The sequence below is a fragment of the Strix uralensis genome, chromosome 3 (genome assembly GCF_047716275.1).
Source record: "Strix uralensis isolate ZFMK-TIS-50842 chromosome 3, bStrUra1, whole genome shotgun sequence".
In the NCBI taxonomy this organism is placed as follows: domain Eukaryota; kingdom Metazoa; phylum Chordata; class Aves; order Strigiformes; family Strigidae; genus Strix; species Strix uralensis.
In genome coordinates, this window is record NC_133974.1 from 112,026,844 (window position 1) to 112,050,703 (window position 23,860).

The 23,860-nt window shown below is 42.3% G+C and overlaps 1 protein-coding gene across 2 annotated transcripts in view; it reads left to right on the top strand.

Moving 5' to 3' along the window:
- STON1 (stonin 1) overlaps window positions 1-23,860 on the top strand; it is a 50,141-nt gene that overhangs the window by 17,276 nt on the left and 9,005 nt on the right. The window contains exons 3-7 of one of the 2 annotated variants that reach the window (XM_074863960.1): window positions 5,928-6,130; window positions 20,030-20,131; window positions 20,432-20,555; window positions 22,153-22,208; window positions 23,341-23,434. In XM_074863960.1, the coding sequence (XP_074720061.1) occupies window positions 5,928-6,130; window positions 20,030-20,131; window positions 20,432-20,555; window positions 22,153-22,208; window positions 23,341-23,434 (579 nt within the window). Of the gene's footprint in view, window positions 1-5,927; window positions 6,131-6,504; window positions 10,784-20,029; window positions 20,132-20,431; window positions 20,556-22,152; window positions 22,209-23,340; window positions 23,435-23,860 lie in introns of those variants that run through there. The other variant, XM_074863959.1, reaches the window with a different exon arrangement.

Below are 23,860 nucleotides of genomic sequence, written 5' to 3' on the forward strand. Positions count from 1 at the left end.
CAGTACTGGGGCCAGTCTTTGCACTGGAGAAGCTGTATGCACCTGTGTCGCCCAGGGAGCTGGGGAGAGACTAGACTTTGAAACACTGTGTTTTAATCTCTTGCTGTGTAAATCTGTGCACTGTGGTGTTCCCTGTTAGGACACCTCCACCCTTGGGCCGTTGTGTAAAGCAACAATTCTTCAGCTGATTATTTCTTCTTCTGCATCATGGAGCCACACTGCTGAAGCAGTGATTAAGCAACACAGAGAAATGGAGCCGGGGGAGCTTGTGGCTGCTGGCAGCCCTGCTACTGCCTTTTAGCATCTGAGCATGGACTCCAGTGTGGGAGGTGGTGTGGTTCCCAGCAACCTTCAGCTGCTGCTTTTCTTATTTTCTAAACTGCCTAGGTGGAAACTCCAAACCATGACTTTGTCAGGTGGGCTCCATCCCTGCCCTTCCACCTCCTGGAACCAGCACCACTGCAAACTGCTCCTTGGTGGTGGTGCCTTCCCACTCACCTATTTCCTAGGCATTTCTCCCAGAAGATTGGATAAATGCACCCATTTAGACATCGCTGCAGGAGTTAATTTCTAACAACCCTAATGTAAATCTGTTCTTAGTAATTGTTGATGTTTTCATGTTCAAAATAAGACTTTCAGAACTGGACTGATTTTGGCAAAAGTAGGATTACTACTTAAGTAAAATAACCAGCACATTTTTCACCTAAATTTCTTGGCTTCATAAGCCTTTCTCAGATCAATGTTGCTTGAATGCTGTTCATACAGGTGAATAAGGGCTAAATAGTGTGAGTAGATGTAGTGAAGTTAGATTATTAATTGTTTGTGAAGTGCTAAATGACAATTTGAATCTAATTTCATAGTTTTAGTGATCTTTCTGTTAGTTTGCTTTGGCTTTGCTTGTTGTTATTCTCCAGAGGAAGAGAGCAAGAATTTGGAACTTTTTTAGGAAATGAGAGACAGATTTTCAGATGTGAATCAGGAAAGACTTAGGTCTCTCAATTCACAAAAGTCTTAACAAGTTGCCTAGACACCTAAACTGCAGGGTTTCAGTCTCCTAAGTTAGCTAGTAAAAGCTCCGTTATCTCCCCAAATTATCTGGTTGCCTTTCAGGAGTGATGTGATTTCATCAGTCCAGGTGGTCATGTCTCCACGAAGCCTGATGGGTCACATTTTGTGAATACATTGTCTTAGCTTGATGTACAAACTTACACTGTGCCTGCTCCAACCCATTTGTCTTTCCACACCACTACCTCTACTCTGTTTCTGGCCAACATCTTGCTTTTTCAGCATTACAGTTTCTTTTGAAAGGGATCTTGTACATGCAGCCTCTCTTTCTTCTTCTAACTCCAGTGTAATACAAGGCCTGGGAAGCATTTCACAGATCAGAGATGACAAGGACTGACAACTTTTAGGTGAACTCTAAGGCAGTGCTCAGAGTCTTCCAAAGTGTTGGTCGATCACTTTGTTGTCTGACAGACGATGCGAAGAAGTTGCTCTATGCTCTTGGCACAGCCCAACGGTGGACAGAAGAACTTCTCCGCAAGTGAAGCGGTGAGTACCTCCTTCTGACATTGATGGTGATACAGCAGACAGATGAGTTGGGGGGAACCCTGTGTTTTGGGAGTAGGCAAAAAGGTCCAGTGGAGGCTGCTCCAGAGGACTCAGGACAGTAGCGTTACCCAGATCCTAACACTATTATCTCTGCCTTTGCAGGTTACTACCTAGGGGAAAGGAAGGACCCCAGAACTCATTGGATCCCAACACTGAGACCACCTCATGGGTGTGGGTTAGCTGGAATATAAGACCAGGGATTTTTTTAAGGGCTGTATGGCACTGAGTCACAACTGTGCCATGTCTAACAGAGGAGCCTTTAGCAGCAGACCAAGAGGAACGGCCCATTTATGCCTGGGCTCAAATGGACATCTATCATCCAACACTGACCATCAGATACCTGCCCAGGAAAATTCCAAGCAGTGGTTATTTCTGAATTCCCTTTCTCAGAAGACAAAATAATTTCCCAGACAATTCCCATTGCTACTTGTTTCTTCATAGGCCTCCCTTCCACAACAGGAAGATGGTGAATTTGATCTCCAAAAGCCTTTAGATCTACACTGTTTTCCTTCTACTGCAAATGAACTCCAAACAAGATGCTACTGCTCTTCAACAAACCATTTCTCTTCAGATCTTTGGTCAACCATAGCCCCAGAGGCAGAGAGCACCACTTTCCTGGACAAGGCATGACATGTCATCGTAGTGTTGCACCCCCTGTTTTCTCCAGGACACTTCAGTTGTGGCTGATGTTATGCAGTCTGCACATCCCAACCCAGCAAACGGCACAAAGACCAGGTCAAGTAAGTGTGTTGCCAGGCTGCATCCTGGCACCACCACAGGAGAGTGGAGCAGGTCCTAGGGGCCAAGAGGAGCACAGTTCAGGTGGGTTGCTGTGCCACAGATGGGATGACATCTCACAGTTTGGCTCTGGAACAGGGTGCTTCTCACGGCCTCCTTCACCACTGGTGCTGCTGTCACCACAGCTGTTGCTGGGATGATGGCAGATTCAAGAATGGAGAGGCTGACAAGCGGTCTGGAAGAGGGGCTGTGGACCAAGAGAGTGTTAGTGCAGGAGAAATAGGCTTGGACACAGCAAGAGATGACCAGCAGCAGATCATGGACAATGCCCACATCACAGAGGTATACAGATCTGGCTGTCACTGTGTATGTGAGTGATGAAGTGCCATCTCCTCACACTTGTTTAGTGCTCCAACTTCATTCTCAAGGGGCTGGCAGGTGGCTCCAGCACTTGTTTCTGACTTTGTTCTCTCCTCTGTTTCAGTAATAAAGTCCCTAATGTTACACTTTTACCTGTCTCTGTGTATTGTCTTATTGTCCTGAGACTTTAGCCACATGCTGTGTGCCCCTGGCATTGCACTCCTTTGCCTAAGACCTTTACAGGCTTACAAACTGGGTATCTTTGTGCTGTAGTGCCTTGAAGGACCCTGTCCTGTAGTGTGCTCAGAGGTAATGTCTCGCACACGCTGGGAGCACCAATTTAGCACAAATCAGTCAGTACCTCCTACTCCACCCCCCTACCAGCCTTGCTGCATAGCTTCGTGAGTGACTCTAAGCCCGATTCATGTGCAAGTGAACTAAGCAGTAGGCTATTACATAAAAAGGAGGTGACAGTGCTGCTGCTTTTGGTCATGGGCCATGGTTTGGTGGTGGTCATGATTTTTTAAGCGTGTGAGGGTTGTAAAGCATTGTGCTCTGACTGGTGCAGCAGGTGGGTTGCAAAATCTGCAAGGAAGGTTGAAGTCTTTCCATCCAGTCTCTCCAGCCTGTCCTGCTCAGTTTGGTTTCCCTCCCTCTGTGCTGGCTTTGGTGATGGCCATTGCTGGGCACCTACTTCTCCCCACTCACCTTAAAAGTGTTATTGTACTGGACATATTTAGGGGAGCTTCATTCCCAAAACTCAGGACCTACACATTTTTTGTTGCAGTGATCATACCAGTCACTTTTATGGATCTGCCCTTGCATTTATGAGTGCAAGTTGTATTACCTCTTCCTACAATTTCTGTAACCAGTTCCTTATGAGCATGTATTAGAGCTGTGCCTTGGTAGAAAGAAGGAGCTAATCCCATGTGGGGAGCGGCTGCTGGCTCTCCATTGTGATACACATTTCTTTAAAGAGGCCTGGGAGACCTCATGGCCAGTGTTTGATACTCTTCCATGGTGCAGGATTCTAGCTGGTGTATATAGCATTATTTTCTGAAATCCAGGTCAGGTTTTCTCTGAACATTATAAGTAGTTATGTAAAGAAGCAGCATTTAGGATTAGGATTGAATGAGATGTACTGCTGGAAGCAAGCCTGCAGGGGATGCTTGTAAATCAGCCATGTAGAGAGTCCAGATGGTGAAGGACTGCACTTGTCCAGTGACATGCCCCTTACCCGAAGTGGTGGCTGTGTTTCTGTGTGTGTGCCTTTGGGGTCAACCGCATAGAGAGAGGAACACTTGCAGACAGCAGACAGCTTTTTAAGCTACTGATTATTGTTGCTGTTATTAAACGTGGAAAAAAGAGGGGAGGAGAAAAAGAGTTGGAGACCTCCCCATCTGAAGTTTAGGGGCTGATAATCCAAAGGACATTTCCTATTCCTTTCTCCCCTTCCCTCACCTTTTCTTCCAGGCAGTGAAGTTTTAACTGTGCTGTTAAGTGTAACAGCAAGGAGGAGGGAGGGAATTATTCATTATACTAATTATATAATTAGTCAAAAGGAAAAAAAAAAGTTAAATGTTTTAGGGAGTATGACTAAGACAAGCATGAATTTCATGCTCTTTAAGCCTTGTTTTTTGGGACCCATTGACTTTATGCTGAACTTGGAATGAAATCTGGAGGAAGGTTTATTGAATTAGACTTTGTTCTGGTGAAGTTGGAGACACGTGTGACAGAACTCTGCCCATCAAACTGCTCAAATGTAAATTATCTCCTAAAATCAGAACTGGCTTGGGTAGGCTGTGAGGCAGGTTGCAGGGAAAACCTGCAGCACAGACCAGAGGATGCGCCCACCCCAAGGCTGCCAGGAGCAGCAGAGATGTAGCTTTTAAAATTTATTTTTGCCTTACAAAATGCCCGTAAGCCTGTGGATGTGGAGTGCTATAGTGTTTTTTCCCACCGGACAGATAAAGCTCAGTGTATGTTAACTCCATCTTCAGTATTTCCTTCATTCTGATATGAAATTGATTCCTGCCACTGGAGAAAGCCAGTGCATAAAGAATTTTTGCCTGAACTTTGAGATGCCATTCAGTGTAATGGATGAAAACCAAATTTACACTGCCAGGCTTGCCTTTGACAAAATACAGCCAATCCTTTCTCTGCCTGTAGCCAAATGGTAGTTAGTTATCTATGCTGATGCTTAAAATCCTGGAGAGGAGGAGAAACACAGTATTACTACTTTTTGCCCTGAAGAATTTGGAGAGGCAGCTGCGATTTAAAGGATTCTTTTCATTATATTACATTATACTGCTTTCATGCACATAGTGAGCCTGCTGACCTCGGTTTCTTTGGAAAGCAGGCTTTTCATCCTGGTGTTCCTGGGTGCCAGGAGAAGGAGACATGCTTTCCCTTACCATTGCCACATATAAAAAATGCTAAAGAAAGTGATCCCTAGGATCTAAGTCTGGATTAAAGTAATTTAGGATATTCTGCACTACATAGGCAGTCCTTCATGACTCTGCTTTATAACATGACAGTTACTTCAGTAATACTTTTGTTTGGAAGAAATGGGTTATGTTCTTTACCCATAACAAACCAAGCTAGAAAGGGAGTCCAGGTTGCTCTTATCCTGGCAGCTGGGATTATTTTGTTTGAGCATCACTCTGAGCTGCGCCTTTATCTTCCTGCCACAGACATACTGTAATAAGTGATGTTACACAAGATAGCTCTAGTACTTGAAATAAACACTCCAGTAAAATTCCTACAGCAGAGATCTCTGGAAAGGATGGTTGTTGGACACAGGACAGCATCTCTGCCTTGGCTGAGATGGGGCCTTCCTCTTTTTATTTTTCTACGAGAACAAGAAATGTATTTTTAAGGGAAAACTGAGATTCTTCCCTGAATTTAGCAACCACTCCCTAAGTTTGTAATACTCTTCTCTCAATCAGAAGCTGGAAGGATCTGGTAAATCTTGTGTAAATTAATTTGTAAAACCGCAATGATTGTGAAATGTGTGCTGAAGCAGACAAAAAATGAGCAAGGGGCCACCTTATGCCCAAGTAGCAAAAGATTATAGACAGGATAATCTTGTATCATAACAACAGCTCTGCATTAATAAAAGATAGAGTTGTGCTCTCTTGCTAGCAGATTAACCTTGCACTGTAAACAAAGAAAAGATAATTAACTGATGGTGTGGTTTGCTTTTTTTCTTTTCCAAGGTTCAGATCATCCACACAGCCTGTCTTACAAACTGGAACTCGGATCAGACCAGGAAATACCATCTGACTGGTATCCATTTGCTACTGTCCAGTTTGTCGTTCATGATACCTGTGCCTCAGGAACAGAAGTCAAGTCACTGGGCATAGAGAGCGATCTGCAGCCTCAGAAACATGTGGTTCAGAAAGCTTTTTACAACTGCCAGGTATTTTCAGGGCTATATTTTCGGTGTTTTCCTGCTCTTCTTCCTCCCCATTCCCCCATACAGTATTTGCAAAGTGAACGTGCTTTGTATTCTAAATGTATCTTGCATGTACTTGTGATAACAACTTTGAGCAAAGAGTCATTAAAAAATAATTCCTTTTCTGATCAAAGACGATGCTGAAAAACAGAACTGTAAATGCAGTGTTGTGTTTCGTTAGTTGAGCTATTTTTGGGACTAGTGGTTTTGAAATCTGTTGGGTCTGGAAATGTTTTGATTCTGTCTCAAAGATTTTATTTGTGCCGTTGCTGCAGTTCACACTTTCAGTGCCCAATTATTTGCTAATTCTACCTGCTTTTTTTGTTTTCTAACTACAGGTTGAAATTGAAAAGAAGTGGATTAGGCTTGATGGAGAAGATCCAGATAAGGCTGGCAATTGCCTAATGCAGTAAAAGAGGACAGGAGGCACTGTCATAGGATATTAGTAGGAATCAATTTACATGGGAAATTCTATTGTGAGAAGAAGCGCAGTGACCTAGTTTAGGATAAACATGGTCATTGAATTTTTCTTTTCTTTAGTGCTTTTTGGGTTTGATTCTGCTAATCATTACTCGTTTGACTGGCCTGCATTCAAGTAAACTTCCTGTCTTGGGAATACTGGTATGAGTAAGGTCTCCTTATAAAGAGTTGCAGGATGTGAGCACTTAATTGACTGATTGTAATATATTATTTTCCTGTTGTGTATCTATGACTTAGGAATGATCTCATACTCCATATTGAAACTTAATGGCATTACTCAAAGAGTTCATGTCGCTTGGACATATAATATTGAGCAATAAAAACTGCCAGAGTGCTTATGTGCAGACCAGCATCTGTGTAAGGTCCAGCAGGACCAATTACATTTTTTAGTGGTGTTTGAAAACTGAAGTCCCCCATGTTTCTGCTCCCCTCGATATATGTGAACAGAACAAGTTGTAATATTATTCTTGACAAGAGCCTCAATTAATGAGTTGGAAACTGGGTGATTTCATTGGTAAAATGGGAAAAGTTCCTCTGCAATAATATTCTTCATTTTTCTGTGGCTGCGAGTGTTTCCTCCCCGGCACTTTATAGGTTCACTCAAAGTAATCTCTTGGGCAAAAAAAACATATGGCAGATGTGTTTGAAATTTCTGTGCCAGCATTAGACAAATCTTTTTCACTACTGCAGCAAGAGAGACAAGGGGCAGATCCTCAGCAAGCGTAAATCAGTCCAGGCCCATTTCATTTGATGAAGCTTTGAGAATTTGCACCAGTGGAGGGTTTTTCCCACAAACTGAAGAAGTGGCTGGTTGCTGCCATTTGCTCTGGGTCTCCTTTAGGATGCAAGTTCCAGATGTTGGTTAGGGAACTGCAGGAGTTGTTGCTTTGAGTAACTTTTAAGACAGTCTTTCCATGCATGGGGAGATGTTTTCATGCTACTGGTTCTAAAGGCGTTTTCTGTGGGGAAACAATGCAGGAATGGACTATCACAAGAGAAGTGAAGCTGTGATGCTTCAGCAGGCAGCTGGAGCTGTTAATCCCGTATCAATGTGTTAACTGTGTTTTCAACAAACCATTGGCATTTAGGGAAACGTTTTAATGCTTCCCCTCAGCCATTATCCTGTTTGTGATTTTCTGCAGGCTGTAATTCCAGGTCTGAAAAAATCTGATAAATTAAAAAAATAGTCCTGATACTTTTTTTTTTTTTTTTTCCCCGCAGTTTTCCTAAAATTATCCTTACTTCAAACTGAAATTACTGGAGAACAAAAATATAGTAATGCACTAAGTCTCACTTTATATTTTGTCACAGCTTGTAACTGTTTATATGAACACTGTGTAAAAATACAGATAAATGTTATTCCCCAAAAGTAGAAATATGTGTGATATGCACTGAGAAAATTACCAGTCTGAGGAAACAGAAGGCCATAATATGAACCTAGTTCATCACAATAAACTTTTCCCCCCATTTGGAAGCTGAGAATGAAATGGGTAATAGATTCTATAGTAGGTCCTGAGGGCAGGGTTTTTATGGGTATTGCATTGCCAAAGCCCCAAATAGACTATTACGGTATTTTGGCTTCTCTATATATCCCTTTTTATTAGCAGATTATATTATTATAAATCTAAGCAAGCGTTTGAGTGTAGTAGTGATCCAAATATGTCTCAGCTGGTGCATCCTCCATCACTGTTTTGACTTGAGAAGCCATTAGCACCTTAAAGTCAAGTTTGGTTTGTTTTATTTATATTTAATTTTGTTTTATATACTTCTCAGCTGAACTAAGGGGCACAGTGTGCGTTAGGGCAAAGTGTTTATACTTAGCATCACAGCAGAGCTCTGCAGTTCGCTGAAGTCCATGGTTATACTAGAGCTTCAATATCTATTAACCTCTTTGCTCAGTAAGGTAGAGGAAGCAAAATATATGTTGCAGATACCTGCACTAACCTTTGTCTGAGGCCGACTTATTTTGGTTGGCATTAATACAGCCAGTTCAGTAAATCTGTTAGCAGTGGTTATTGTCGAAAGCCTGTCTTGCCCAACTGGCCCCTATTTTTCTATATTTAAGAAGGAGGGACAGCCAGGCTGTTCTGGGACTCTTTCACCTTAGGTTCCCCATTTGCAGCACTCATCTCCTGGACATTTGGTACCTGGTGGTGTTACAAGTCCTGCAGAAGCAATGGCTGCTTTTCTTCTGTCAGGTGTCTGCTGTGTCTCAGGATGAGTTTAAGAAGCCCGTGTAGTGTTGGCCCATCAAGATATGAGCTACTGTTTTGAATGGCTGAAGTGATGAACAGCCACACTGCAAGTCATCTTTCCTGCTAGTGAGTCTGTATTGTATCTGGGATGGTGCAAATGATCTTTTGGCCTTACCGAACTCATTAACAAAAGAAGGTCAAGCTACAGCTTTATCTATGTTGCACACTCTTAGATTTCCATCTGAGGCCTGCAAGACTTGCCATTAACTTTAATCAGAATTGGATCAGGATCACAGGGAATTAATTCCACAGAAATATTGCTACACTGAAAGAAAGTTACACTGTTTAATGCGTGGCTTTCAGTTTAAACCTGACAATTAGTGCAGCCTAAGGCTGAATAATTACCCTGTTCAGTGTCAAATTGATGTTTGTACGCCTTGCTGTCAGAATATTTAAAAATAGGCTGCAGTTTAATGAAAGTTTGGGTAGTCTGACCTTTTTTCCCCCCATCAAATTTTAACTTTCTATTCTATTGTAACATGCCAAAGCAGAAACACCCTGGCTTCCCATTTCTTCTGCATTTTTGGATGTCCTTGAGTATAACCTACTGAACAGATATTCTCAATGTTTAAGACTCATTTGCTAATATTTTTGATGAATATTACAGCAGGTGACAATGAGTAAACATACTGGCTTTGATTCTTTAGAAATCTGGGCTATAAGTAGTCTAACTGTAATTTTGGGAGGGGAATGGAGATGAGGAACAGTTGCTATAAGCTCTTGTGATGCTCAGTGTCCAGCTAGCCGAAGGATTGGAGCTTTAAATAACCGATGAGGTACATTGGCATCCTGTGAAGAAACAGGTTTCACATGGATCTGATCTTTGCTTCCCACAGCTAGCACCTGCAGTCACTGAAATGCTTCCAACTCTTTGGGTCCCTTAAGATGCTGACACTTCACTAACATTTACTACAGGGCAGTATTTAGATATTATCTGTGTGTCCTTCACAAAAGACTGACAGGGTTTGGGATATTTTATACTTTAAACAGCAATCACTGAGAACAGCTATTTTTATAGTGTTTGCCTTTATAATTTATAAAGTGTCATATTTGCTGAAACCAACAAATTTTATCTTTGCATTCATCTTTGTCATACTAATTGTATTACTGTAGGTAAATGGTACTTGTTGTAATTCTGGATTCAAACACCCATTGAAGTCAATGGAAGTCTTTTAACTGACAAAATGGGATCTGCATCAAAGTCTCTAAGAATAAAGGAGAGGCAAAAAAAAAAAAAAAAAAAGAAAGGAATAGTGGTAATGGGCAGAAAAAAACCCCACTGTAGAACATTCTTGATGCTAGTAGGTAAGCAACCTGCAATGCTTGCCTATTCCAACCAGAAAAGACCACAAAAGAGAGGAAAAGAGGTATTATTGGGTGTCAAAGCTGAAGCTTTGCAGTGAGTGGGAACCATGGTCCGGCTGCCCCTGTGTAGCAGCTCTGGAGAAATGAGGATGATGGTTGCACTCCATTGAACATGATGCCAAGCCACTGCCATCCTTATGCTCCTTGATTTTTATTCCTCTAGATTTGTATTAATTGTCCAAAAGTACTTTACATCTGAAAAACGTGTTTTCACATGTTGCTTTTAGTTGCATTTATTTTACTTGATGGACTTCTTAGCTGCAGTATTGGTGTCCAGACCTGTATTTTACATTTATTTGTCTTTTTGTTGACTAAACACAGTAACTAACTGTTGCAGTTAGTAGTTCGTAGCTATAATTTTGATAACTCTGAAGCAGTGCTGTTATTCTTAATAGAAAACATAATTTTATTTGGGTCTTTTGTCAGTATAAGTATAAACAGATCATACTGATAATCTTGTAATAACATTTTGTAGATTGCATATTGATTAAAAAAATAAAGTTGTATTTCAAACTAGTAGTTTCTTGTCCCCTCACTAGAAATTTATCAAGCTTCTTTTACATTTACTATAATTAACTGGTCGATCTCATACTGCAGTTTATTAGAAAGAGCAGTTCTACTCTGTGTGTGAGTGGGGGACATCACTCCTCGTCTTAGATAAAGCTAGTTGCAGAAAGCTGAACAAAGCACTATATGCCATTAATGATCATTTATGGCAGGCCCTTTTCCTGCCTTATTTGCATAACAATAGTAAGCCAAAGAATACTGTGTTTTTTCCTATTGAGTACTTCCTCTCATCTCTCTGGGATATTTGAATATAATGTAGCAACAACTGTTGAAGACTCACAAATTTCAAAGTCAGTTCTTGAAATGAGCTGTTACTAGGGAAATAGTGACGTTTCTGTGGGGAAATAAGGCAGAGGTTTGTGGGGAAGCACTCAAAGAACCAGCTTAAAATACAAAATAACGATGCCAACTGTCCTATGCTGCTGTCTCTGTAGCAAACCAGTCAGCTATTCTGGGAAACACTGGGAAATACAGTTAACGTTCATTTTCACTTCATCGGTGTTCTATCCTTCAGTGAGCACCTGCAAATGGAAAGCAGGTGAGTAACTGTCGCGGATGAAAGTATTGACACGGTAATATTTAGTAAGAAATCTAGGTTTATTAATAACTAACAGCAATTTATTATTATAAAATAATTCAGAGATACTAAAAGAAAGAAAAGCGACTTATTCAGATTCTAAAATGACAAGATTCACACTAACTTACTTAACAGTACCTATATATATATATACACACACGCATGCACATAACAAAATGGACAAACATACAGAAACAAAGGTGTTTGGATTCAGTAGAATGAACACAGAACGGACATACACACACAGAGACAAGGGTACGTACCCACACACACACACACAGAGTAAAGAGAAGCTAGCTCAAAGAAAATTTCCCTCTCGAGTTTAGAGCAAATACTCACAATGCCTTGGCATTCCTCAACGGGCGATAATTGAGACTCGAGCGGGGGACTTCGCCCTGGCCTTCCGTCTGGAGCAGACGACACCTTAAGGGTTTGGTACCTGAGAGGCGTCCCAGCTCAGGGGAGATGCTGGTCACAGGCCCACTGCGATCCAGGAGAGCTCAAAGGGTCTCCCTGGTGGTCGCCATTTATAGGGTCCAAGATAATTGGCTTTTGTCAAATGCCTTCTGGTGCCTTCCAGCAGTTACACAAGAATTTGATTAATGTGCGACTCTGTTATTGTTCCCATCTGACCACATCCCAGGCACAGGTGTGCCAGGCCCTTAGGAGTTGATGGGCCATTTTAACCATTTCCGAGCAATCAGGAGGGGCAGGACATTGTCAGTCCTTATCTCCACAGACTGGTGTATAGCTCGGGGGATGTGGGTGGAATCGCACCTAGCACCAAGCAGCCCAACAAAGAGGGGCGGGGGGGGGGGGGGGGGGTAAGAATTGCACCACCACAGTAACAGAAGTACAGTCCCCTTCCAGAGCTTAAACAATTTGCAGTGTTTAAACGTATCAGTGAACAATATGATTCGGGTACATGAAAAAGTAAGATGGTAAATTGCTACAATACGAGTAAAAACGTTTATATTTGGGACAATTGCTTAGTGTGTGCTATGCCTAGTATGTGCTATTTTATAGCCCTGTTCTTTCCTTAGTAAAAATAACCTGTAATTTTTTACAATAACAGTCATAACACGTTGTAAGTGATGTTCATGCTCCCTGCTGAAGCCTTACTGATAGAAACAAATGAAAAATCGGCTTAAATTCTGCTTTGCCATCCCTCAAAACACAGTGTGATATTTCTGGTTGTGAGTAGCTACAGTCTAGCACTGCATTGCATTGTCATGGCCGTTTCAGTTTAATACAGACTAACTTTCACTTCCATTTCCATATTCAACAACAAAAGTCTGAGGGGGGAAAAATCAGAAATGGCGACGTGCTGGGAGCAGAAGAGACCCACGATGAGTGGAGGTAAGAGGGAGGAGACAGGGAGTGAGCAGGGAGTTGGCAGAAGGAAATGGCAGCGGGCAGAGCTTGTTTGCGAGGGCTGTGAAGAACTGCTACCTGTCTAAGTCAAGGTGAAAAGTTTACCTATAAAAGGGACTGAAATAGAAAAGCAGCGAGGAACCCATGCAGAGAAGAGCCTTCAAGGGAAGGTATTGAGAACAAAGTTGCAAATAGCTGCGGGGGGGGGGTAGGGAAATGAACTGAATGCTCTCCTGGGGTGGGGGGAGGAGGAGTCAGGAGCAGCTGAAGAAGTGGGGACATGGGCAGAGCCACCGGAGACACAGCAAGGTGGCTGTGAGACCGATGGGGCACAGTGAGAGGTGCCCTACCTGAACAAGCCAAGCCGGTGCCGGCCTGTGGCGTGCCGCTGGCCCTGCTTTCATACAGCATGTGCTGCCATTGCGCCCCAAGCAGAACTTGCTCAGTCTGTCTTTAGCATCCCTGCCTCACATCTGTGCAGCTGTCGGTAACGGTCACCTATCTCCCTCGACAGGAGGATCTCGCTCATGCAAGGGACCAATGACACAGTCATGCTATAGGAGATGCAATGAAAATATCAAACAAAACCCAGCAGTGGAACAGGGAGGATTTAAAGCAAGAACTCAGGCGTTAGCCTGATGATACCCAGAGGTAAGCTACCGCTGTAACCTTGTTGGACTGCTCTCTAGGGAGGGACATTTGTCTTTCAAGTCATCTGTAATGTTGAGTAGATTTTACTGCCTAAATGTAAGTACTGACACCAGGATTTAGATGACAGCTCATCTGAAATGGAGGGAGCCATCCGCTGCCTGGAGAGAAAAGGTGAAAGGCTGTTTTAGCCCCCTTCATGGGAAGCTATTACCGAATATCTAATCATATCTGAATATCTAATGTCAAAAGGGGTGTGCAGAAGACCTACTTCAGGCAGATCTACACAAAAGTAGAATTGGGGGGAGGTGGGAAGACAAAGAGTGAACAGGTTTGTACAGTCAAGTATTAGGACACTGGGGAGCCACATTTGCTCAGAAAGGGAAGGTCAGGAAGATGAGCTTGAGCAAATACTGGGGTCCTCATATAAATGCTTTCAAGACCCAATATGGCAATGCAGGTTGTCTCCATGCATCTGAGTTATTCTTCAGTAGAGTTAAATTGGTATCAATTAGGCAGTGAAAAGGAGACCCTGACTGCTAAGCTGTGCTTCAACCTGTCTCTCAAAGTCACTTGCTGGATGATTTCTGTGGTATGGCTGATGCTGGAAGACCCACCGCTGGTGAAAGGGGCTACTGTGGTTGCTCAGCTTTATTCCTCTCCAAATTACCAAATGCAAAGTTAGACCGAGCAAATTGGCCTTGACCAAAACATGCTGCTCTGCTCTTATTTAACTTCACACTAAAACTGCTGGACTTCTGCAGTCATCTGCTCGACTATGAATTTCCAGCAGCTAATTCAAATAAGGAGAAATGATGGTTCTGGCATTTAGTCTGCCGCTGCACCCTGCCTCTGTGTGGTTCTGCATTTCCCTGCAGCTAGTCCCTCTCCACTGGGGTGGGGGAGCCCAGGAGCAGGCAGTTACAGACAGGTGAGGAGGGGCTGGGATTTCAATCACTGATGAAGGGGGGTGAAACAAGATAGCAGGGAAGGGACTTAGAGAGCGATGAGGGCAAAGACAGTAGACAAAAGAGGAGGGAGCTGGACTGGGGCTTTTCTTGGGGACACGGGGCAGGAGGTTGGGGCCTCTCTGGGAAAAGAGGGTGCTACAGAACATCTGTATGTCATATGCAGGGAAACAAGGCAGGCAGCAAAGGAGGTGAGGGAACAGGAGATGAGTGCTGAGCTGGGCACCGGCAGGAGTGTGGTAGAAAACAGGGACAAGAATAAGGACAGTGAAGTGGCTGGTGGCTGCTGTTTTCCTTTGAGGCTTTCTCTCCACATAAGGCATATGTATCAGGGTGAGTATTTAGGAGCAGCAAGGCTTATTTCATCCTTAATTAGGCTTACTAATACTACATAAGTCTCAGGGCTTATCAAGGAGCTGAGATATACAGTACTGTTCAGTATATTCAATCCATCAGGACTGCCAATTTTATATAGCAGTTTGTACAGGTCAAAGCCTTTCTTACACCACCCAATGTCGTGAAAATTTGTCATTAAATTGAATTAAGGGACAGCTCTTTCTATGGTTCCTCTGATAAAGTGGTTTAAATCAGGTAGAAAAGGAGAGGCCCTTGAAGAAACAGGAGTCACACATGATAAATGAAAGAGGAATAAATCACAGGTCCCAGTGTTATCTGTCTCAGAACTCCGACAGAAATGATGGCGCTTATAACAAAATCACGCTGTTAATAAAATTGGTTATGAGACTAGAGTGCTGTATGTCTATAAGTCAACAGCTAGAAACAAAGGGAGCATGTTGGAGAATATCTTTAAAATGAAATTACAGTTCTGTCCGTGTCAAGGCATCTCCATGAGGACTGCCTGCAATCTGCAACCGGTTCCTCCTAAGAATGATTGCTTTTACTTGGAAAGAAGGGCAAGATGGTATTTGTAAAATACGACTTGAGAAAGAATTCTGCAGTCTGGCGGCTGAGTGGCCATGTTCCTCTACAGCAGCAATGCTGGATTTGAACAGAAGAGGGCATTCATCACCAAGCATCTGAGTTTGCTGGGGGCTCTCCGTTTCAAGAGGGAAGGCATTTGAAAACGGTATTTTTTAAAAAATGATTAATAAAGGTTCATCATCTAAAAATAAATCTTCTCTAGACATCATGTACCAAGGGAGTATAAATAATTACAAATTAAAACCTGTCCAGTAAACGAATGTTTGAGGTGCCCTTAAGCAGCACTATCCCAAATGCTGACAAAACCCCTGAAAAATCAGGAGGGTTTGAACAGCATGCTAATCTTTTCGATAGCCTGACTTCTAAAACTCTTGCAAGCTGTTAAAGAGACCACAACGGGGAGAGCTGGATTGGAAGCTGAACCAAGACTGGTGAAACCTGGATGCTGCTCCCGACTGCCATTTGTGAGCTCGGGCAAGATATCTGGTGTGTCTGTGCCTCAGTTTCTTCTCCTCAAAGTGGGGTTAAATGTTAAAATGTTAATCCAAAAGCATGAAAATCACTATAGGGTTACACTTTATACTGCAGGACACTGATACTAGGTTAAGATCACCAATATCAAAGCTAGCCAGTCAGTATGAGTAATGCTATTCACAGATTTTAATATTTTTTTCTTGCTTAGAGAAGGTGATTGAATTTTTTCAGTGTATACCAGGGTTTCTCATGCTGTTCAGTTGACACTGCTCACAGTGCTTGGATGAAAAGACACCTTCTCTAAGAATTTGTAAAAGAAATTTTAGAAAGTACGTTGCTAAACCTCAGATGAAAGCATAAGCGCCTTGGTTAGCAGGAGGCACTCTCTGCAACCTCCCTGTGCAGTTTGGAGAGTTGTATTCCCATTCCCAGTTTTTACTTTCTCCTCAGTGATAGCTGCGTACTATCAAGTAGGCTTAGCCTGCTGTCCCTCGCATGAAGGGAGCTGACATGTTGACCTTGGTGACATGGAGTATGCCCACAGTGCGTTGTGCTGGAGGATGTGCTGGTATATGCAAATACAGAAACACGCTGTCATCCTGAAGTGCAGGTGAAGATCATTTGCTTTGGACTGCAAATGTTCATGTGGACATAGCCAAAGTAACCCGACCACTATCTGAGACAGCAGAGAAGTCCTTTGGTATCAAGCTTCCCAACCTCTCTTTCTTTTTGAAGTTAGGCATACAAATTGTTCCAATTTCAAGGCACGTTGTAATCCCTAGATAAACAAAGAGTGGTAGAAAGCAGTGAAATCATCTATAAATCTTTCTGCACTTCCACTTTTCTAAAACTGCTGTACGATATGCTGGCAGATAGATGGCTCTGCATCAAGTTTATCTGTCTGATGAGTGAGTCGCAGCCAGCTGCAGGATCACCATCTGCAACCTTCAGCGCCCAGCGAGATCCTGAAGGCTGCAACTTCTTCCTGCTCTCTCTGCTATCACCACAGGACTAACCAGACAGGAGAATAATAATGACAGTCTTGGTATGCACTATCCCAGACAGTTTCAAATGAGCACTGTGTTTTAAAAAAATACGTTTTATTATTTAAATTACTCTGTAAGCAAAGCAACATGGCTTGCCTTTTCCTTGTGATGATGCAGTGCATACAGAACAGCTGAATATGCAACTGCTGTTTAATTCAAGACCCAGACTGTGTCATTAAACATATTTTGTTGTAGAGCAAAATTACTTCAATAGCAAATTGCATTTGTCTCACTCATGAAAATGCAACTTACAATATTATTATGGATGTTGCTTCTTTTTTGTTGTTGTAGGTGTTAGGCTAGCTATATAATTAAGGGTCTGTCAGCATTTTCATTAAAATATTTTCATTTTTCAGGATGTGTAAGTCAGCCTTAAAAATTAAAGCTTAACGGGTGAGTCTCCTCTTCACAAGCCAAATAGCACGGTAAATACACAGCTAATGAAAAACACAAAAAGAAAGGAAAAAGAAAAGATGATGTTTCTAGGTTCTCAGAATTATCAGGGCAACACCAATCCATGTACAGACAGAAGGTATATAAAGACCAAAGTATATATTCTCCTACATATATGAGATTAACAAACATTTTTCCAGATGAGTAACTGCTAAATTGGTAAATCTCTCTATTAACATAGAACAGATTGCTGCAAATGTAAGCAATAATTTGAGTAGTTGTACCAGATTGCTGCTACTTAACTGGTAGCTTCAGCTTTCTCCCTGTTTATGAGATAATAATGACTTCAGAGTTTATTAGAGTAAAATAACATGCTTTTGTAGCCAGCTTTCCTAGGTATATTTTCACACCACAGGGCAACTGTGGTTCTCCAGACAACGCCTCCCTTCCCCTGTGCTCCCAAGGCTGAAGTTTCAGGCCAGAGCTCAGGGCCGACGGGTGCTCCAGGCCCCCCGGCGGCCTTGCGCTTGGTGCAGCGGCGGGTCCCTCTTCTTGGTCTCGGGAGCTGAAAGAAGACACCCGGGTTTAGTGACCAGCGCCCGGTTACGCCCCAGCGCTGGCACCGCACGGGGCGTTTCAGGGCCAGGGAGGAAAGGAGGGAGCCCGCCGGCAGAAGGCGGGGCCGGCGGCGGGCAGGCCGCGTCGCCGTGGCAACGGCGCCTTAAGGCGGAAGGGCGGGCTGATGGCGGCCGCCGCCATGGCTCACGTTAACCCCGTGGTGAGGGGCGGCGGCGGCGGCGGCGAGGCCGGTCCTGCAGCGCGTAGCCCGGGCTTCGGGGCTGCCCATGGCCCGGCGGGGTCTGGCTGCCCCTCTGTGCGGGAGGGAGGGGCCGGGGAAATCGCCTCCCCGGGCCCGGCGGGAGGTGGTGCCGGCTGCGGAATCCCTGGGAGGATTCCTAGGAGTCGCCCGCCGTTCCCTGGCGCGGGAAGCCCAGGGGTGACGTCCAAAGCCGTTATTTTTGGGGGGGTTTGTTAAAAAAGAAGGGTTTTGTGGGCAAAAGCATCGTGTCAGGGATTGGTGTGAGCCACTGGGTCGCTCCAGGGTGCGGAGGGGACAGTGTGAGAGTTTAGTGGTGCCAGGGAGAAAGGTGGCGGCTTTTACTCCCCTGCGGGTGTCATCTGCTGCCGCCTCCCCTCAGGTGGGAGTTCAGGTGCTCCTGCAGATGCCGGTTATCCCAGGGAAGCCTTGGAGGCTTCGCTTCCAGACTTGCTCTTGGTGTGTGGAAGTGGGGTGCTGATGAGCCCCTCCCCGCCACCCCGCTCTGTGCGAAGACAACGGGAGTTTGGTGGCTCCTGGCGCTGGCGGTTCCCGCCATGGCCAGCCTGGTTCTGGTGAGGGAGAGCCTGTGTGTAAAGGGAAAGACCGGAGTACAGGAATGTCTGCGCTGTAGCTGGTTTTCTCTAATGTGGAAGCATGTAGTGTTTGAATTTACAGTTGCTATGTACAGTTTTTATATAGCATAACAAATAGTTGTACCCACTGTAGTTTGGGAATGCTGCGGACAGGAATAGGCCTGCTGAAAGATTTAATTTCAGTTTATCTTCTGGATTAACAGTGAAGGCAAACCATTTGACATACGGGCTAGTCAACATCTTTTAGTGTAGTGGTACAAGAATAAATTTTTTTTCTCCTCCTTGTCTTCCTAGTATCCTGAAATGTGCTGGGGGATTTCCTGGAGATCTCTAACCTCCCATAACAAATCATACATGAGTATGGTTATTTTAAAGTAGCGTTATGTTGTGCTGATAGCTTTTTGCAAAAGCTTGTTACTTACTAACAGATTTTTTTAAAAAACAAATTGTTTATCATCTGCAGTCTAGAACAACTTTAGAGTAGTAAAATATTAATTTGATGTTGAATTAGAAAAGTGTAAATTGATATTCTGGAATCTTCAGAGGTTTCCTAAAAATCTCAGCTTCATCTTTCACCCTGTTTAAGCGATTCTGGTGGTAATGATAGTCAAGATTAATAAGCTTTAAATTGCTAAAAGCTTATTATCTTACATTTGCATGTGAGTGGATGAATCTTGAAGCTTGTGTGTGTCTGTCATCTAGGTCTGACTGGAGGATTAGGATTTAATCACTGACATGGGCAGAAGAAGGAATGAAATGTGTTGGGAGTCCTATTGTAATATAAGATGAATGATATGCATTGATAACTGTACTGTTAAAATTTCCATGGCTAAACTACTATACAGCATCAGAGTATTACCACAAAGAAAAAGAAATCTATTATTTCTTGCAGGTTACTTACATTATGCCTCTGATAGAACTGGCACATGTCATTTTTAGTAGCTTGTATTGTTGATTGGCCTTTAAGTTAGGGGCTATAACACTAGAATGATAGTAAGCAGTAAATGTCAGTTTTAAACTGACATTTTAGACATGGTTGTTTGAAAATACAGCACAGCAATTGTTTTTGCAATCTTTCTAGGATTTTCTTAAGCATTTCTGTAGCCCGCAGAAACCAGGCACTTGAGGCTCAAATCCAGTATTTTTCCAGGGATGTCTGTTCCCAGGGATGTCAGATTTAAAAGAATGAGTGGATTTGCAGACATTTGCACTTGACAGAGTATTCAGTTTATTACGCTGGTTCGTTCAGGCTGTTCAGTTTGTAACAGTAGTTCATGCAGTGAGATTAGACTTTGTGCTATCATTTCAAATGACTTGATGTTCATTTTAACTTGAAAATATTTTGGGGGCTTTTTATGTAGCCTAAACTATACAAGTCCATTATCGAAGATGTGATTGAAGGTGTGCGGGAGCTCTTTGTAGAAGAGGGTTTAGAGGAACAGGTTCTGAAAGACTTGAAGCAGGTTTGTTTGGTTCCCCTGCATTAATAGAAGTTGTGTATTTTTTTCTTTGAGATGATGTACCTGTCCATTTCTTTGCCCTCCAAAACATGCAAACTTTTGCCCTAAATGAGAGTTATATATATTCTGCTAATTATGTGTTGGACTGCTGGATGTTGAAATTCAGTAGTGATTGCTACCATGTTTATTGGATAGAATCAGTCAATTTACTCTTGGAAAAACTAGGAATATCTGATTAGCATTTTAGATGTGTTTTGTTTTTAAAGCTGATATCTGTTGACCTTAATAATAATCTTTCTGCAGCTTTGGGAAACCAAGGTGATGCAGTCTAAAGCAACAGAAGGCTTCTTCAGACATAGCCAGCATTGTCCACAGTTTACCCTGCAGTTGCCGCACAATTTTCACCACGTTCTGCAGACTTCAGCAGGTCAGATGTTGTTGAACACAACAGATGCAATTTAGGAATAGGTCAGTGATTCAAGAACCTTTTTGGAAGACTTGAAGGTGCTGCAGTAATCTTGGTTTGTGATACTTATGTATATATCTAGCATGATGTGGAACAGTAGTTATTTGAAAGCAGAATTTGACCAATAAAGGACAAATTAAACTTTGGTAAACTAATGCAGTTATGTCTACATGCTCTTGATCTGCTGCTTATCTCCAGTAGCAAAACGTGAAGAGAATTTTAGCTTTCTTGTCTGCAGTCCGGAAGTGTAGCCCTTCAATTGTAAATTTGCCAGTAGGGTTAAGCTTTCTCTTCCCTTTTTAATGTATGGCATGATGTGAGCAGAGGTTATATGGCACATTTGTGTCATGCAGCTCTGCTGTCGTGTTGGAGTTTAATCTGATTCTGCACTTGTTAAAATGTAATCCCTTGTTCAAACAGAAGAATGGGAGTTTTTGGTTTGTCTTTCAGTTAGTTTTCCTAAAACTGCTTGACACAGCCTCTGACATCAGGACCTGTTCTTCTCAGTTAAGTCCGGCTGACCACTGTGTAAATGGTATGATAGAGTCTAATGTTCAGCTGAGGCTTCTCCCCATGTGAGAGGCCATTAGGACCTTTACCCATAAGGGATGTAAAACATAAGACATGGTTTAATGAAAATCTGTGTTGTAGTGCACTTCAAGGCTGGGCAGGCAGTCTTCATCTCTCTCTTTTTTTTTTTTACACAGTCTTCATAGTTGAATGTACCGGTTTTGGGGACATGTTTTATTTATTTCATGTGGTTAAAGGGAATATACTTTTGGGTTGGTTTGCTATTGGGGGCTTTATATTTAACGAGCTCTACCTTGTTACCCTTAAGTTTTGGAAGGGCAATACTAAGCAAAAGTCTGTTGAAGCCAGTGAGTGCCATTTTTTTTTTTTTTTTTTTTTTTTAAATAGGATTTGAACTGTCCTATGGCTAGAGATTTTCAAAGTAGTTAGGGCTACCTAACTTGTTTGCTTCTTGAAGCCTGGGAAAATTTTCCTTTTGGCTTATCTTTTCCCACTGAAGTCAGTATCGAGTTCTTTTGAAAATCCTGCCCTACTATTCCTACTATTAGCACACTGGATTTGCTCTGGTGCAGAAAAATACTTGTTGATGAGTCAATACCTTTTGCATATATGTTCTTTGTCATGTTAAAGTGGTAGCATTGTACATCTGTCCTTCTAGTTGATGTAATAAATAGAAATGTCGTGATTAATTTTTACAGTGCAAGTTAAACAGATCAAATAGTTAAATAGAACTATTAAAACAAAAAAAAAATCTTAAAGACCAACTTTTAGCAAGATGTAAGTTTTATAAATTCAGGGTATAACCTCTCCCCCTTGAGTACAGCATAAGCTTGAAGCAACATAAAGGGAAGGATATTCAAGAGCCTTACCTAGATGTGCTCACTTGTTTGTTGATCTAATGAGTATGAACTGAAGTTAGATTGCTTTAGTTTCAGCAGTTCTTGCTGTACATTACTGAAAGATCAACTGTGTCCAATAAATTCATGGTTTTTGTAAAGTGGTGTGTTTTTTTTTTTTTTTGGTATAGCTTCTTTAATCATCCCAACTGACAGAGGTTTTCAGCATTTTGTGGCAGCAGACCTGGTATGTAGCTGAGGTGACATTTTATTTCAATTTTGATTATTCCAAATTCTAAATTATTAAGTTTGCCATTTGTTAATAGGCAGTATTAAATATTTTCCATGTATAGATGCATTAGGACAGCATTTAGGGAATGAAAAAGTAACATTTCTCATGACAGTTTCATCTGTCCAATATGGTGTAGTAGGTAAGGGAGCAGGAGTCCTGCTGAGAGATAATCAACAGCTGAAGAAACTCAGTGTTGTTACTGCTAGCACCCCACCCCCCCCTTCTTTTTTTGATGAAACCCATACAAATTAAGAGTCTGCAGAGGGAGAGCTGTAACTCTGCTGTTTCTGTTTGAGTGAAAAAGGACAGTTGGCTTTGCAAGCATTGCAGCCAGAAGTGTGTTGAAAGACATGGCTGGATCTATTTAGCCCATAGGATGGAAGTGTGGTGGAAATGCACATCTACAGGTCTATTTTAAATTTTTTGTATTTTATTACTGGGTGTTAAAATAATGTATGGTTAGGAGATGCTAGCACTAGTGAAACTGGGAGCAGCATTATCTGCAAGGCATAGAACTTGTCTAGAAGAAAATGAGTGGTTTTAGAGTTGACAGGTTCTGAACTCTGGGCATGGCAAAATTTGTTTGGGGAGGGGTTGTTAATTGTCAGAGCTTAATGAATTTGAGTGCCTCCTGAGCCTCAAGTTAATGAGCTTGCCAAGCTGAAATATAATATTGGGAAGATGTTTGTGTAACATGCAAGTTTCCTGATGTAAAATTTGGATTTCCCCAGAACAGCTAGTTTGAAAGGGAGCTGTATATCCAACTCTTTGCTTTCCAGGAGAGAAAGAGAATGTGAAGTGAAGGCCGAGGCAAGGCATCTGTGCTTGTGGAGTAACAGGAAAGTGTTCTGTTAACAAAAAGGGAATGTGATAACTGGAAAATAGGAAACACTTAGGGCAAGTCATTATGCTGTCAATACAGAATACTCCTTACCTGTCTAAATCTCAGAAGTCTGAAGCAACTCTTTAGTAAAGATGATCACAAAAAGGCCCTCATCCTTGTTTCATCTGGATATGTTACGTGTGACATGAGGGCCCTAGGAGATAAAGTATGCACTATTTCTTAATAAATCTCTCATGTACCTAGGGTGCTTCACGAGTGGGTGCAACTCTTACTCTCCCTTCGGGTATTGCTTATCCTATACACGTACCAGCTGGAGTGACACTACAGACAACATCTGGTAAGATGAAAGATGTAAAATGTTACAGCGCATTGACTGTATGTGGGTATTGAAAGGTGGTTCTGAGTACAGCAGATAAAACAAATGTGAAGTTAAAGTTTAGGTGGGTAGAGCCAGTTATCCTCTTCTTCCTTTGTAGTTTCTTTTTGTAATTGCTACATGGGGGAAGCAATTACACTGATCAGTTAGTTTGTCAGTTGTGTACACTCACAAGATCAGTTAACATGGGCTGCCAGGTGATGCCATTTTTTTTGTTTTACAACTGCTCACAAATGTGTTACCTATGTCTGGACTGACAAAGGATCTCCTCCAATATAAGGGACAATCTTGCATGTTTTAAAAAGGTAAAGGCATTCTGGTACTTCAGAATCAAATAGATTTCTTATTCAAATAAAATCCAACCATCCATTAACCTTCTTGGTCACA